We start from the raw sequence: 17,974 nt of genomic DNA, 5'->3' as shown, positions 1-17,974 counted from the left end.
CACAGATGAAGACTCAAGGATATGAAAATCAAAATGACAGAAGCCCTTATTAAAGATATATATTTTTTTTTTCTAAGAGGTAAAAGTAGAGTCAGAACTCACCAAAGCTGTATTAAATGAAGCTTGCTATCAGTCAGCCCCTGACTACTTGGCTCTGAGACAAATCTCAACTAATTGCTGTACAAAAAAAGGCTTCAGACCAGTGTCTCCATTTCTGTACTCTTTAAGAAAATCCATCCTCAGAGAGAGCACTGAAAGGAAAATAACCACATCTGAGGGATTTGGACATATGAATAGAGGAAGAACCCTAAAACCAAAGGAAACAGTTTCATCACTATGACATTAAAAAATTAAAAAAAAAAAAAAAAAGGCAAGACCTTGAAATGAAAACTTACTAAAAATACTAATAATTTTATATCTCCCAATAATCTTAGAATTACAGAAATATATTGTGCTGGCTTGACTGAAAATGAGTTAATTTTCCTTCACGCAGTTAGAAACCTTTCTTTTTTGTAGCTAGCGTGGTCATTATTTGGATTTAGTTTGAGAACAAGAAGAAAACACCCTGGGACAGAGTTATCTGAGAGTCCACAGATACACAGATGTGAGGCAGCTAGTAAGGGGAGCATAGATGGGGCAGACCTTGACTGACTTCAGCTGATCAATATGAATATTCCATCCCATTAGCGTCATGCTTCATATGTAAAAAGAGCCGGGATCCTCTGGCTAGCTTCATTTGGAGCCAGGATGGAGACCTGTTCAGGGGGGTTTTGTTCAGGACTTTTCTTAGTTCGGCCTTTTGCCATCCTGCTGTTTTGCAGAGACCTCTGGGCCTTTCTGCCTTTTCCTCTCTTCCCTCTCTGGGATCAGGAGGGAAGCCAGGGTGCTGCTTCCATTTCTTAACAGTCTGCAGAATAAAGAGTTCTTCAAAAACTCAACTAAGAAATTCTAGAGTTGAGAAATCTTCCAGAGAAAATATTGTATTATTTCTAATAAGCCATTAATGTGTATTTTAAGATGCAACACGAAAGTACAGAAAAACAAGTATAATAACTCAAGTACTAAGATAAATTCAACCAAGATTTTATGAACATTTATTAAGAATGAAAAAAGGCTAAATCAAATATCTTCTGCCACTTTAACTACAGATTTACAGGAAGAGAAAAAAAGAATAAAATAAAAAGTTGAACTTGTGGCCTGACATTTACTCCTGAGGATTCTGTGTACATGACAGGTTTGGTGAGTTTCTTCCAAGTGTATTTAAAATCATCTTAGTTATGTTCCTATCTCAAAGGGCCAATCTTGGCAATGCTTACATAAATCTGTCTTTGAGGAAAGTTGTAGTATGTATTCCAAATTTGAGTTTATGTATCTTCATAAAGACTTACTTGTGAAATACAAAATTGCCATCATGGGGGCCAGTGATCCATTCATCAGCATTCAGTTCTAAAAATGATCAATAAAAAATGCTGAACTAGACCATGTCAGACAACAGTATTTCTGAGATTTCCTATGTTTCTGTGACTCTCCAATACTGTCCCATGCCACCTATTGTGAATGGAAATGTCAAATATTTTGAAGAGTCTAAATTGTTTTGCGAGACCTGCTCAAACCACATTGATTCATAATTTGATAAGTCTTATGAATCAATGAAACCAAGTTTTTGACTGAAAAACAACCAACCAACCACAAACCAGAACTTGAGCAAAGGATTATAAATACCCTTTTCCTATATTACATGCTGCCATTTTCACTGTACTTGGTGCATGCAGTTGGTTGTTACAGTATGTACCCCAAACATTCAAATATATCAGAGATTTACTGTCACTGATAACTACTCACAAGCAAAGCTTTTTAAGGAACACAAGTATGTTGGCAGAGGGGAGGATAACAAATGTTTTTGGCTACAGAACAGTTGGAAAAGGCAATCTGGTAATAGTGCATGCCTGTAAAAACACACCATGATTCGTAGAACTAAAATTTTGCTTAAGAAAAGTAACAAGCAATAGGGAAAATTCATATTATTCCTAAAGCACATTTATGTGATATACCATGAAATATATACATGATGGTAAGCCAGCAGCTGTCACAATGACACGGTCTTCTAGGTTATACAATGCAAAGAGGGGACATACTGGTAATCTAAAAACTTGAAATGAAGTAACCTTCTCCTGTCCTAAACAGGCGTCCACTGTGTGGGTCATGACAACTCTGATTCAAAAAGATGGGTCACTGTGTAGTTAATAGCTTTAGAAGTTGTTCTGATAAACCTCCACAAGTGTTCCACAGTAGATCTAAAAATCACTGCCCGGCAAGTCCCCAGGAATAAATATATCTCTATCGCTATTTAAATAGCTGATGCACTGCATTAAGCTATTTCTGAGTATTCACAATGGACACACTTGAACTGAATTAGTATAATCGTAACAAGTCTGTTGTCAACCACCAAAACATAATGCCACTGTTACACCCAATTGCTATAAATCCTTCAAAACTCACACACATTCCTCCTCCCACGCCTATTACTGAATTGTGTCTTATTAATTTCCTAACCCTTGTTCCTCATCAACACAATCATCTCTTTCCCTTTCACTCCCCATATTTATTTAATGACAAATGAAATGAAACTTTCCGGGTGAGGACCAAGTACCTTGTAAAAGAGCTCTCTTCTGTTAGCTGAAAAAACAAATCAGCACACAAAACATTCTACCATTAAAAGAATATAAGAAAGTTGTTCTGTTGTTCAGCGTTACTCAGCAATTTCAACTGGATAAATAAAAAACTTCTCTTTTTCTGCAAGCCAAAGAAGATTGACAATCATTATTTATGGGTATCTCTGCATAATGCAGGTTGGAAGAGAGAATAAAATAATCTAGCTCAGTACTGCAGCTAAGCAACGTAAGTCTGGACAAGGTGCCATCTCCAAAGGGTTTGAAAGTTTCCTTAGTGTTATAACTAAAAAGACTTATTGCAGCTTATCTAAAAAAAATCATAAACAATGTGTTATAAAAAAAACACAAATTCTTTTTCACTATTTTCAAATGTGTTAAGACAATTTGATTCACAATTCTAACAATGGACAGTAAATAAATTCTAGAGAGGCAGCAGAAGCATAATCATAGAGTAGAATGGTCCTACCCTGCTAAACTAAAAGTTCACCTACTTGAGTTCATTGTCTATGACAATGGCTAGTAACAGTTCACTATGGAAAAAGTCTGAAGAAACTATACTGTATGAAAAAGAAAGAGCACAGCCTACAGATGCACAGAGTAGACATACGCCAGTATGTCCTCAAAGCAATCAGACACTTATGAATTTTCTCAGCTGGAGGCTGCACCAGGATCATAGTATGTAACAGCTCTTGATGAAGTATTTCTTCCTTGGATTGTGTCTAATCACTTTTTGAACCCATTTACATTTTTAACATCTAAAATAACTTATGCTAATGAGTTCACAATTGAGGCATGGGTTGTGTGAAAAGAGACATCCTGTTGTTCCAAATCTGTAGCCAATTCATTTCTCAGGGTGCCCTTCAGATCTTCCATCATGAAAAAGGTAAATCTGTCAACTGTCTTCATCATGAAGCTATAATTATAAAACTTCTGCTACAGTTAAGGTCTTTTGTAGAATGAAGAATCCCCCTCTGTATGGTAGCAGTACCATAAAAGTCATGACAGCACAAAGATAACAAGCAAGGTAGGCTTTGTAAAAAGCTTATACTGTTATCAGGAGCAGAGAGTCGTTTTGTAGCTGAATTGAACTAGATGCACTAGCCATTAAAAAAAAAAAAAAAAAAAAAAAAAATCAGACTATGCTAACTTTCCTCCACCACAAGCCCCCTACAAAAGAGCATGAGATCTACACATACTAAACAAGAACCCTCAAACATAATCTGTTTAGTTCAACAGACCTAAATGGCTTCACATAACTTATGAAGAATAGAAACTCAACATCACTGTTGAGAAAAGATTATTCTTAAAACAACTAAGTCTTCTTAAGCTTTTCAGTCCTGATGCTCAAAGAAGACAAGTCTTTCAAATAAAATTTATACCTGTTATTGAGTCAACAGCAGTTAACACCACTTTTATAATGCATTTAATTTCCCCCACAACCTCCTTAGTCCTGAGCTTTAAGTGTTCCAAAGGGAAATATATATCTCCTTCCCTCTCAGGCCCAGAGAAGATGACAGTCTATAGTCTCGTCCTATTCCATAATCCATAGTCACTCACTTCACTGAAATTGTCTAAATTATTAAAATAATGAAACATAATTAAACTCAGTGTGCTGTTATCCAAGTACATTCTTCATTGGCAAAGTCAGGTTAAGTGGTTCCTACAGTCCTCACATTTCATTGCCCCCCTTGGGTGTGCAACAGAACTGTTAACTTGTCTCATATTGGATCAACAAAAAGATCTAAGTTTAAAAAAAAAAAACCTTCCTTTTTTTGCTTCTATTTCTGACTTTCAGAAATACAGTTTGTAGACTTCTACACACCTGGTTATCTTTGTTTTTCTGTGCATCTTGAGAAAATTACATGACGTGCACAAAGCATTTGAACTTCAAACTAATCACAGTTTTCCTCAATGACTTAATGACGTTTCCTGTTTGTTTGCATTTGGCTGAAATATCAGCCATTTGCTGCGACGCTCTAATGGCTGATTTTTCCACTAAATTCCCAGTACCTCTCCTTTAGCTGTATTAGCTAATTCAGGCTAGGCCTAAAATAAAGAGGAAATAAGACTGAAGACTGGGCTTGAACATCACCAGTACTCGATTCACTGTCTGCACCCACAGCATGGCTTGGACTTTGCCAATTTGCACTTTCCCAAAAGAACATCTGGGCCCAGCTGAGAGGACTAGCACCTGCACAGCACCATTCCAAGAGGCAGTCTGGGTGCAACATCCTATTTGAGAGGGAGAGAAAAGTAGTTTTGCCTTGTGACTTCTGCCATGCAACTTGGCTTCAGAGGTAAAAATCAGCCAAAACAGATTTTTATCTGCTAATTTATTCTTCAATTACTCAGCTTTATGAGATTCTTTTAAGTCTCTATACATCTGGTTTTAATTTTCACAGCATGCCTGAAACTTTATCATCCTCATATGCACCCATTTTTACAGAAAGCCTATAAAAATACTTTCTCAGACTGCTGATGACCTCTGTAGTGAAAATTGTCTAGGCATTTGTATAGCTTACTTCCTAGCTTTTAGCAACTTAGTAATCTATAAGAGGACTTTTCTCTGCCTGTATCTTTGACTGTCATTGAAGAAAGCTCATGTCAAATCTTTCTGGGTTTTTTTTGCTTGTTTGGTTTTTTTTAATCTGAAACTTGAGTACACATTTTCAACCGAATAACTTCCATCCATATGCTCAATAATACCTTCAAAACATTTGAGTAATATTTGTGACATCTTTCTTCCATAGAAATCTATGGCAGCTAAACAGAGGTAGCAGTGTTCATTTATGTGCAATAAACTTCTCCCTCCCATAACATACTTAAACAAGTATCATCACCTGAAGCAATAAGTTAGGGAATGTACAGCAGTAAATCAGTGGTAATGAAGTCATGTGTAGGCTTTTCCCTCACTAAAGTGGGAAGTAATTTAACATACATGGATAAAACATACCAAAAAAATTATTTTATTTTAGTCTAGTTGAAAGTTAATTATCAGTATTTATTTCACTATGCATAGTATGAAGAAGTAATTTTTGGACAAAGCTACCTCTTCAGAGCACTTGACCTACCAGTGACCACTAGGACAAATAAAGTGAGTACCTATGACTCACCATTAAAAGTATGAGAAGTACACTCTTTGAATCAGCTGCACTAAATCTGATAGATGAGCACAGAACAACTAGTTAAAAACTCAATCTAATCATGGATACTTTGAAGGATAAAGTAACTGAATTGCCATCATCATTAGCTAAATCATTATAGGATGACACATTGAAAATGTATAGTCTTCATTAAGCCCAAACTATGGATATGCTGATGTCTGTGCTTTCCTTTTCTGTCTTTACAATCTGAATTCAAAGTCTTCAGGCAACAGGGCTGCTTCAGAAGTAAACTTTCTGCTGAAAATCTTCACTAATAGCCAATATAATGTAGTAACAACTACCATTATTTGTTTCCACCCACAGACACATAAAATCATTCATTTAGAAAGCATGGTGTTATCATTCATATCCCACTAGTCATCTTCACAGTAAAAGATTACAGGAAGCCCTGAGGACAAGTGAAAGTTCTTCCTGGGAGATAAAAGTGATGGCAGAAATTCACACATGTATTATAGATGTACAAGGTATGAAGAACTTTGCTGAATTGAGTTTTCACTACTGGCATACAAAAGATCCATGAATAACTATGTTACTTACTTTCTTTGTGCACATGTAGTGTAACAGACTATTAAATTGCATCATCACATAATGTTTTTTTCACCAAAGATTCAAGTCTCATTTAATGGAGAGAACAAGCAATGCTAACATTATTTTACTTTTTTTTTTCTCGTTATGCTTATTGGTCAATGTTTGATTACAGGCCTTGTCTAGCCAACATTTCCTAAGTCAATACTTTTCTACTTGGATTAAAAAGCTACTGTCCCATAAAAGTTAATGACTATTCCCTTGTTCTTATTTATTGCTTTCTCATTTTACAGTCCATGGGAATGTTCCTACTCCATTCTAATGCAGGTAAAACTGGTTAGCTTACACTGGCATAAATAATCATTATTAAAAAAATATTGGCTACATTGGTATACAGTCTCCACATGTGATCAGAGTGGAACTTCTCCTTCAATTAGTGAGAGGTTTTGTTTGTTTGTTTATTATTATTTTGTTTATTTTTTTCTTCTGCTTTCTTGATTTTTACTGTAGAACCAAAGATCCCATGCACAGGAGAGAAACAATCTGAAAACAAAGAGCAGCCGGGCCAAACATCATTAAGGAGTACTCTCTTACATAGTAGGGAAATGGGTCTACTGCGTACAATACTGATGAACACATTATTGCAATGCTATCCCTTTTAAACTGACTACACTTTATAGAAGACATTGATAATTTGGAAAGGTTCAAAATGTAAACTGATGAGAAACAATAAGAAAACTGGGAAACCTCTTTCTCAGTAAGATACTAAAAGAAGATCCATGCCCCAATTTGCTTGAAAGATGGAGAAATGACAAAAAATCACTGTCTGTTTACTTGCTAATATATCTAGCAGATACAGCTACAAAATGATTCAGTGAAGCAAGGACTATAAAAAAGGAGAAGCCGTATTTTTGAATTAACAGAAAAAAAAATGCAGAAACTCTTAGAAACTCTTCATTCAAGCCTAACAAAGACAAAACAAACATCAGTTTAAGTATACGTTGAGAATAATTGCTCCAGCTACAATGTGATTAACATAATTAATTCAAGAGGGAAATCAGACCAAGCAGTGCTATCTACTTCCTAAGGCTAAACATCACATCATTAAAGGATCACCCTCTGCAAATCTCTGATCATCTAAACAATTCTAAATATGCGGAAGAGCTCCAGAAAAACAGAAAAAATGCCTCCTTCAACTAACCCGCTCAAAAAACCCAACCAACCAACCAACAAAAACTAGGAAAACTGTCGCATACTTCAGCTAATTAGAAGAAAACAATCCTGAAACACATTCAACTAATGTACCAGGCTTATATTTGCAGTTGCTTGGAGTTTGCTACTGATGGCCATCCAAATAACAAACAGTAATTCAACATCAATACTTCAACATCAAGACACACACTGACGTAAAACATCATCACCACTCAAGACCCGATGATTATCTACCAAGAGGCCACTGCTCAATATTTCTGTACTATCACTACATAAGAACAATTCCACATTTGTTTGACCTACATATCCTTTCCACTAGACTTTTCTTCTGCCCAAAAGAATGGCCCAACAACACAACAGAGAGAAACTTTTTCACTAAATCTTCCTCAATATTTTCATAGCCAAAATGAAGCCACTTCTAAGCTGTTTCTGTTCAGAATAACTCAGGGAAAACAATAAAAACCCATTGAATCAGACACACAGGAAAGAAACAACTTCACCTTGGACAACTATACTGACTGTTCCAGGAAATGACTCAGTAAATGAAAAAATTTAAAAGCAATGGCATTATACCACAGTCTCTCCAGAAATCAGCTCCAAAATTATTCTGTACCTGTGACAGATGTATGCCATTTTCATCATCTGGACTAAAAGGGCATTCTCATGGAGAGTTCTACCACAGTGCTGGGAAGTGCCATCACTTCATCTCATTGCCTCTGAAATACTGATACGCTAATATAAGCTACCTAAAGACATGAAAAAATGTCAACCTGTAAAATCCTCTATACAAATGTCTACTGATGCATTTTATCTCTATGGAAGTAAACATGATACCAAATGCATGGAGGAACAGCATCTATGGAGTCCAGCCCCAGATATTATTGCAACTTTTTTGAGAAAAACATTCACAATAAAGACAACTTTTATTGGTCTGGATATTATCCCAGAAAAGTAGCACCTGTCAGCATCATATCAGTTACATTGGTTCAGACCAACAAGACCAGCAAGTCCACCATCCTGGCTCCAGCTGGCCCTTAGCAGATGCTGAGGGAAGAGTACAAGCAATTATGTCACTAGTACTAGGGGGAATGGTACTGTGGAAAAAAAACAAAACTCAAAAAACCAAACAAAAAGAAACACCTCTAAGAAAGGCATCAAAATATGTGTGGTTTCCTAATGAGCAGCATTAAGAGCTACTACTATGTTGTCAGTGGTGCAAGTCACGCTTTACCCAAATCATCCCCGTATTCACTCTTGCTTTTTGGCAACCATGTTGCCTGCTTGGATATCACAAACATAAGCACAGTAGGGCTACATCAGACTGAAACAGCATGCCTGCAGCATCAATGAAATATTAAGACAGCCTAATTAAAAATCAAGGAGGTCATTAACATGTTGCCATCTCAGTTCCTCTAGCCTAGGTTGGGAGATGTCAGAATTGCAGCAAGCTACAGAGCGTCACACAGTGATATTCTCCAGCTTCCGAGATCCTTCATCTGCTATGCTATAATACAACTACTACCCTACTCTACAGAACAGTTATTTCTGATTAGTGTGTAACTGCACAGTCCTGAAAAACCTGACAAGTCAAGCATAGGCTCGATTTTTTGTTTCTCTTTCATTCTGGCAGCAAGCTGACATATATTTAGCATACATATGCTCTTCCTGCTTACATTTATCTTTTCATATACTCTATCACTGCTTATGGAAATGCACGTTAGCCATCCTTTCACATATTTAACAACCTTAGCCAAAGTGCAAATAACATTCCTCCACAGGATCACTTGAAAAACAGGAATGAATTACTTCTTTAAAAAAGCAAATAGAGCAATAACTATGATTTATCGTAGAAATGGGTACTTTAGTATTGCTTAAAAAGAAATACCTAAGTATAGGCTTGCTCTCTAAATAGAGCCACACATCAACGTCTCTCTAACATTCACTGCTTTCTCTCTCACCCAAATGTAAGAAACTTTAAGGCACATTATGCTGGTATCTTAATATCTTAAAGTGTAGCACCAGAAAAGAAAAAATTTCCATCTATTTTGTATCACAGAACTTTTTTTGGTTTACATTTTAATGCTGCAGCTTAGTGCAGCTTAGCACACTTTGTTTTAGTACTGGACTTAAAGGTCTAGTAACAAATGCGCTCTCTGTATATAATCTCAAAGTCTGGGTATGATGAAGTCTTCTGCCACAGATTCTATTCCTCAAATCCCTTCTCTTATACAGAAAAAAAAAAGATTAAAATGAAAAAAAGACAGACTTATTTTTCCTAAGACCACAGAAGGTATCAGGCTTAAACAAACTAGCTCAGGCACCACAACCATTTCAGTCACCAATATCTTCAACCCAGTACAGCCTCTAAAGAAAGAAAAAAACCCAACCTTTTAACTAACCTGAACAGATGTACATTCTTTCCGTGCTCAATTAGCTTATTGAAAGCTATCATAGGTATTGATTGCTAAAGTGTATAACATACATCTATACATATATACACACAGAAAAATATCCAAAGGAACATGTGGGTGAGGGGTTTTATGCAGATGTCTTTCCTCTGGAAGCCTACTCAATTTTCTACCAAAGGGAAGCTACAATGATTTTTCAAAACTGTTAAAATGAATGTATCCAGAGACAACTGCTTCCATTCCTCTGCCAAACTTAAAGCCATCCAGTGCACCAAATCTGATGCAGACAGAATCTGGGCTTAATCTGAATTCTGAACCCACACACTGTTGTCATATTTGCTTCACGAGAAACATCAGAAGAATGAGACACACCATGAGAAAATAATGCACTTAAATGACTAATGAAGAATTAAATTTTATATTGCAGTCAGCCAGACTGCTTATAGTAACTACATAAAACTAGCAATGAATACACTCTGATTTATTGTGTAATGATAAATTAAAAAAAAAAGAAAAGAAAAAGTACTTTGAATGTTCATAAATGTCCACAAACTGAAACAACTGAAAACACTCATTTAATAATTTGCATCAGACTAACAACAGCATATCTAGCAAATAGCATTTATTTAACACTGTCAGTAAATTAACAGACAAAGGAAGCAGTAACAGGAAAAAAAAATATTCAACAGTCCATAAAAGTATACATGTAAAATTACTTAAAAAGTAATTTTGCATTTCAGTTTAAACAACTCAGGTAAGGAAATACCAGCAAATGCTAAAGCTAGGGTTTCTAAAGCAGCAGTGCTTCGGTCATATTGCATTACACATTCGCTTCTTACTTGAATGTACAGCAGGCTACAACAAAGTATTATATTATGAAGTCCATAAATAGAAATATTAGTATTAGAATGGCAGTATCTTGGACTTATCCAAAGATAATCTATCCTACTGTTTTTCAAAGCCCAGAAAAAATTGTGATAATTTCTTGAGGACTATACATCCTGAATAAACATAAAAGCGATATCACAGTAACATTTTATTAAACAATTAATTTTCCAATTTTTTAGGTTTTTTGTTTGGTTGGTTTGTTTTGCTTTTTAAAACAAATCAATTATGAAATTTTGATCTCCTGTAAATGCATTAAGACCACTGCACTTAACAGACAGTAACATATGACTGTGTATAATCCGTGTCATACTGTGTACTGAATGTACTCTTTTATATACAATTTTCCATTTAAAAAAATTTTAAATTCTATTTAGAAATTACTTAGCAGCAGCATCTGCATGGTAGCAAAGAAACTTAGGTTCCCACTATACATAGCTTTACATGGTTTTACAGGTATTGGTGGAAGAAAATAACATATACAGCTGTTGTTAATGTGTCCAAATTCAGGAAAAATTAAGCACATGATCATGCACTTCGACAAACAAAGCTCTGGAGTAGAAAGAGGAAGAAGTGGCCAAGAAAACAAATGTATGGATCAGAAAGAAACGTCCATAACCAGCAGGACAAAATTCTGTGGACATTGCTATACAGACATATAGGGCAAGGGGGGGAACAAAAAGAAAATGGAATGAAGACCAACACAAGTGTAAGAAAAGCAGCAATGAGAAGGTAATTTCAAAGTGACTTCTTCTCATGGCTTCCATTTTTGTATTCTGCAACCAGACCCTTCCCAATAGAGGTCTGGCCACTCAGCGGGAAGATACAGTGATGTGGAATATCTTCGTTTAGAGTCAGGGAGAACCCTGCGATGCTTTAGAGGTATCTGAGAATGAGATAGATCAGGGGATGCAGATTTCTGCAGTAATTTTAAAAACCAAATTAAACTACATGGGAAACAATGTCTGCATCAGAGTTTAATGCCCTACCAAGAAAGCAATTCTGGATGTCATTACATCTTTCACAGAATACACTCAAACACTAGAAATGTACAAGTCACATGTCACTAAAACAAGCAAGCAAATGTCACCCATTCTACCTGCATAGTGCAAATACTTTACGATGGTCATACAAATTGCACAGGTTATGAATAATTTTTGAAAATTAAGATTAAACAATATATTAATAAATATGATCATTAATGAAATTTTGTGGTTTATATTCAGCTGATATTTACAGTGTCTTCAGTACAAAAATCTCTTGGCAACAATCAGGTTTAGCCAGAATCACACAGATTGGGTTGGGTCAAAAGAGTTACTTAGTTTATTAGTTTCTTCCACCATTGTGAGTAAAAATTCACAATTGTCTTCATGCATGACTTAAAAACCATTTATTCACATTATTTCACACATATTTGACAATTATAATGTTGCTGCTCACTTCTGAACTACTAATTTGGAAGCAGTGCAATTTTTTTTTTCTCATTCCAACCCTTGTAAAAAGCCTAAGAATTACATGTTCAGGTTTTCAAAAGAACTAAATATTTGCCTAAAAAATATGCATTGATCATTCAAAATAAAAAAGATACTTTTTTATATAAAATTAAGAACATTTGAATCCAAACTGCTACTCACTGCAATTGTTTTGAAACTTTAGTTATACCTGCTGAGGGAATACAAATTTAATCGCAAACTCAACAAATGTGGAATATTCTCCACATGTAGAATATCATCCAAGAAATCAATTCTAAATGCTCTGACTTGTCCAATACTCTGCATTTGCTGAGTTAGAAGAGGACAGAACTGAAACTGTGTGTCTTCCGCTGCACCATGCAGTTACTAGTATGACTTTTTTCTTCTATACCTGATCCCCACTTTACCTAAAACCAGGAGAGCCATGCCCTTTGAGAAGTGAGGACCTTACTCACACAGAGTGAGAGGTGATACAGGCAGCTTTCCATGTAGAGATTCTGTCAGTACAGTTTGTCCTTTCTTCCTATATAAAAATGCCATTAAAAAATTCAGAAAGACACCTGTGAAATTCAGTACCAGCTGTGTAAAATACATGCATCTGAGTTATAACCAATGTGCTTAGCCTCATTTTACTGTTGTGGCAGTGAAGCTTCAAATAATTAAATGAAGGCTGGAGTTCATAAATACTTTTCTGAGAAATGTGTTGGGAGACGAGTATCTATCCAGCATAGCCTAAAAATTCCATGATCTTATGGCTCTTGCTACAACCATGTGATACTTTTGCTTGAATTATATGGAAAGGGCAAACAGAAGACGTCTTGTGAGTTCTGAGAGTATTATAACTGGCCACCTGGAAAAAAAAAACACCTCCTCGTAAAGTCCACTGAAAAAATCTACTTCTAGGAAGATGTACGTTTAATTAATTTTTAAAGCAAGACCATGTATCCTTTTGATATAACTTACACCAGCACCTCCAGTAAGATTAGACATACAAGCAAAAGAACTTTTTACTGTGTCTATACGAAGATGTTTTTCTGATCTTTAAATTTCATAAAACATCCCATGAGGCCATAACGCATGAAGTACAGACCAGACCTCAGAGTACAAGTAATAAGTTTAACCTGTAAACAAGTTCACTTCACAGCTAACATGTAAACAACTTTAAAGAAGAGTTAAAATGAACACCTAAATATCTAATCAGTTTCTTTAGTCAAGATACCTTTTTACTTGGTTAAATTTTGCTTGCAAAAAACAATCAAAAATACTTTGCATAAGAAGCAGTCCAGTTTGTGCTCCAGTTCCATTCAGAGTCCTGCCTAACTCAGCCATGATCTGGATATGAAAAATTTAAAACTCAAGTATTAGTTTATTACAAACAGAGTTCTTTGGGAATGCTGTGTGCAACAAAGAGGCCTGGGTGTGTTTTAAGCATGTATTTTATTGGTAGATAATAGTCAGGCTTCAAAAAGTTGACGTGAATACCCAAATACCAGTATGTGCAGCATTCGTTCCCAGTGCTGCCTTTGGAAGTTTTCTCCAATTAAAAAAAATAATAATCTTATATTCCCATACAGATCACCATCAACCTGTCATGACCAACACTCAGTCTAATATTTACTGTCACACGTACAAGATTTATCTGGCACACAGTGATAACATAATTCATGATACTTTGGTGTACAGTTATACCTTAAACACCACAGTGTTTACTGATTGCCTCCCTTTTCAGTATTTTGGGTTAAAAAAAAAAATACACGTAAAGTAACTAATTCAGTGAGTCTCAGTTACAGATAAATTGCGTCCAAATCAGCCATTTTGGTTTATATTCATGCTAATGAAATTCAGATAAACTACCTTGGCTGCAGGCCCACTGACTTCTGGCTGAAGGTCCACACAGCTGGATGCCTGTAAATTCGGCAGTACACAATTTCTGCATATAGGTTAATGACTGTTGTGCGTCACCAACGTATGAGAGTATGGACACTAAGCCAGAGATCTGAAAACAGCACTTTGCCTGCCTGGCAACTTTCTAATAAAAACAAAGTTTATTTTTCTCTCTGTATCACATTATGTGATATAAACCTTTGTAAAGTAGACTACACTAAAGCAAAATAGATACAGAGAAAATTATATCCCTGTTGATGTAAAGTCACTTAGGCTACGTGTTCACTTAAAGTCACCAGAGATCCATGCTGAAAACAAAAGAACTGGTTCCATCTCTCCTCCTCATTTTTCACTGGCAGTAGGATTTGTACATATCTAATGTAAACCAAGTAAATCATCTAGCAAGTCTCTTTCCTAAAAATGTTGCAATCTGACAAATTAAGATGTTTTGTTATCAGAGACATTTGGCTATAGCCTTTATCTTTCTAGAAGAAAATCACAGCTTAGACTAATCAGCATCTGTTTCATTTTATAAACAAAATGCATTCAAATTATTCTTTTTGACTCTGCCAGTGTAGTCTTAAATCTGGTTCTGCTTATTTTAATCTAAAAATAATACACTACGAAAGCCACATCTGCCTAACTGTCTTTAGTGTAATAAATACAGCCACCTTAAAGATTACTGCCAGCACAGGGAAAGCAGAAATGCAGGCCGAAAGACCCGCTTGATGATAACAGATACGAAGTTGAATGATAATGATAGCATAACTATTGCTTGACACTTTTATTTCAACGGTTTGTGGAGAGTTAGCCATAAAACGGAAGTTTTAAAATTTAAGAAAACAATGGACAAACCACACTATTGCAGCTATTAGTGTTAAAACTTAACTAAGACAATGGGCAGCAGTTATTTTGTTTTTGCAATTGGCTTAAAAAAAAATGTATGAGCACTTTCACAAGCGCACTCTTACACCCTCCTAAATAAAGGGAAACCTTGAGTAACTCGTTATAAATTCAACTCAGCAATATAAGATTCTTGAAGCTGAAATGCTATCCAAAGCATTCATTCAGTTTTAGCATCAAAATCCTTGACCCATAAACCATATTTCAAACAAGGAATGATTTCTAATAATGATTTCAATCACCATAGGGAAAAAAAAATAATTTCCACATGAACACAAGTCTTTGAAATAAGTAGTATTTGTTTCTGGTAACATCAAAGTACTTTTTCTGTCTACAAAAAACATTGTCATGACTTATTCTCTTGATTCATAACACTGCTTTTCTGATTGCATTTGTGGATTATAACAATAGTCATCCTGCAGTACTGCAGTTTGTAAACCATAAAGAAAGTAGTAAACAGGTGGTCTATTGCTACATCCTGTTACTCTTCTATTAGGTAACCTCTTTAAACCAAGAACAATATACCACCTTAGTATCAGAAACATAGATTTTGGTGGTGAAGCCTATCGCAATATAGTCTTCTCTGTCCCTTGCCCACCATTTTCTTCTTCCATAATTCTTCAGAAAACACACAGTTATTGCCTAGAGAATAGCCATAGGCCCTCTATTTAAAATAGAAATTATCACCAAAACCTAAACACCAAGCAACTTAGAAGTCAGCCACAGAGCAATGCACATGCAGAGTAAAATCTGTGTTTCTTTCCTCACCTTCTTGGTTATCTCTTCTTTTGCATCTTACCTGGTACGTTCCAAATCATTGTTAGAATTGCATGGTGGGAACAGTATTTGTAACTCAAAATGAGTAAAAAGAACCTCCAAAATAAATACCAGTATATTCCAAAATAGAAATGCCAAAGCTGAAAAGATTAAGGTGAAGGGAAAAAAAAAAAAAAAGGCTAACCTCTTTTGGCATTTAAAAAATGGTGGAACCTAGGTATAAAAATTGTAACAGTCAAGTTTTACCAAAACTAGGTTTCCTTTTTAGAGGTAAAAATAAGAGCTGAGCTGTTCAAAGCTAAATATTAATCGCAAATAAAATGGACTTACCTTCCTGTCTGTTATTTTTCCTTTTTAGCCATTTTTCCACAGTTTCTGCACTTACACTTTCTGACACAAACTCATCCAGTACCTGGGGGTGAAGAGAAAGATAGGCCTTCACTTTTTCATCCGTTAAACCTGAAAAAGAGAATATTAATTGATTACACTATTGGCATGAAATAACACCTACATGCCAGCAACAATCAACATCCTTTTGTATAACATGCTGATGGAATACATGCCTATTTCAATTGTCTCCTCCCAGACAGAACAACATCCAGTAAAAAAGATGAGCTGTCATATAGAAAATATTAGAAGCAAAGCACATCCAACAAGATACTGTGTACAAAAAGTGCTCTGCAGGAGTACACACAAATATTCCCTAAGAAAAATGGCCACGAAGGAATTTATTGCTATGATTATGATTCTAAAATTACTTATTTCCAAGATATGCAAGATGATATATCGATAAAGAAATAGGTGGTAGGAGATTAAAGAAAGTGAACTGTTATTTCTTGTAGAGCATCAAATTTAGCCTTTGCACTGCAAGTGGCAGCAAAAGCAACAAAAACTATTATAGAACATCAAAACCAACTGCAATTTTTAAATACTGTAGTTACTTCAGTAACTTTAGAAATATAAACTGTTTTCACATGCATGCTTCCGATGCCTTAGTAATTGAGTTATCAAAATAAAACTAATTGTAGGTAAAAGGCCTTTACAATATCTGCAACATAAAGAAAATGCCAGTACACATCTCAAGAAGCAAAATTCAGAAATCTCAGATCCCAGACACAATCAAAAATACATTCCCAAATTAAAAAATAATTACACTCTGATCATACTCTTTGCAAATGCCCCGAATAAAACCATTGGCCGCAGGGAGGTGAGCCCTGGAGTGCTGGGGCGGCCTGAGGGAGGGCAGGAGCGCAGCTGTCCCGAGGGACTGAGCTGCCACAAAGGAAGCGCGCACACCAAGTACAACGGCCTTAATGAGATCTGAGGGAAGAGGAGTAACAACCGCTCTAATGACTACGTAAGTCTTCTCCTCTTGGGTTGGGTGTATATGAACATACTTGTAAATTCTCCAGAAAAAGAAGGCTAGGTTAGACAGAAGAGAAACTCCCCTCCAAGCAACACTGACCTCTTTTGGAGGGTATTTGTGCTATCGAATAAAATCAGTTTTCCTATTTTATGCTTCACACAGTATCAGAATATGCTGAAAACAGCTACAGTGTCATTTAAATGCTAGTCAACAACTATAACCTTTAAGATGTCTTACAAATGTTTACTATAAAAGTCTTCAAGAAGCAACACAAAGCAACAGCGCCGGCCTGCAGAGTGCAGCCACACGTCACTCTCCCCACACCAACTGCACCACATCATTCTCACCACCTCAGCCCAAACCTGCCTTAAAATACCCTTTTTACTCTTAATCCTTATAGGCAGCAGGTCCCGGTGGATATCACAGACTCGAATAACAGCATTCCCACTTCCATACAAGAATCTCCAGATCTGGATCAGATTAATTAAGAGAGCTAAATGAGTATCCTGATTTTCATTAGTAAAGAAGAAAAAGGGCTTTCTAAATCAATGAAATCAGGAGACTACCAGTGTGCGGACAACAAAACAAAACGCCCACTACTTTGATTGTTTAACCTTAGGTGAAAGTCTATAAATTTAGATCACAATGCATCTAAAAACAAGTACACATGTGCCACATGAAAGACTTTCCAGCCAATAGAGGTATC

At 35.8% G+C, this 17,974-nt stretch overlaps 1 protein-coding gene across 3 annotated transcripts in view; it reads right to left on the bottom strand.

Annotated features, from left to right (window-relative positions):
* Positions 1 to 17,974, bottom strand: part of PDE10A (phosphodiesterase 10A) — a 385,360-nt gene that overhangs the window by 100,492 nt on the left and 266,894 nt on the right. For all 3 annotated transcript variants that reach the window (XM_071806361.1, XM_071806360.1, XM_065835230.2), the window contains one exon: positions 16,233 to 16,361. In XM_071806361.1, the coding sequence (XP_071662462.1) occupies positions 16,233 to 16,361 (129 nt within the window). The remainder of the gene's footprint in view (positions 1 to 16,232; positions 16,362 to 17,974) is intronic.

This window comes from Patagioenas fasciata, chromosome 3 (genome assembly GCF_037038585.1).
Source record: "Patagioenas fasciata isolate bPatFas1 chromosome 3, bPatFas1.hap1, whole genome shotgun sequence".
Lineage (NCBI taxonomy): Eukaryota > Metazoa > Chordata > Aves > Columbiformes > Columbidae > Patagioenas > Patagioenas fasciata.
This window is presented reverse-complemented; position numbering and strand designations above follow the sequence as displayed.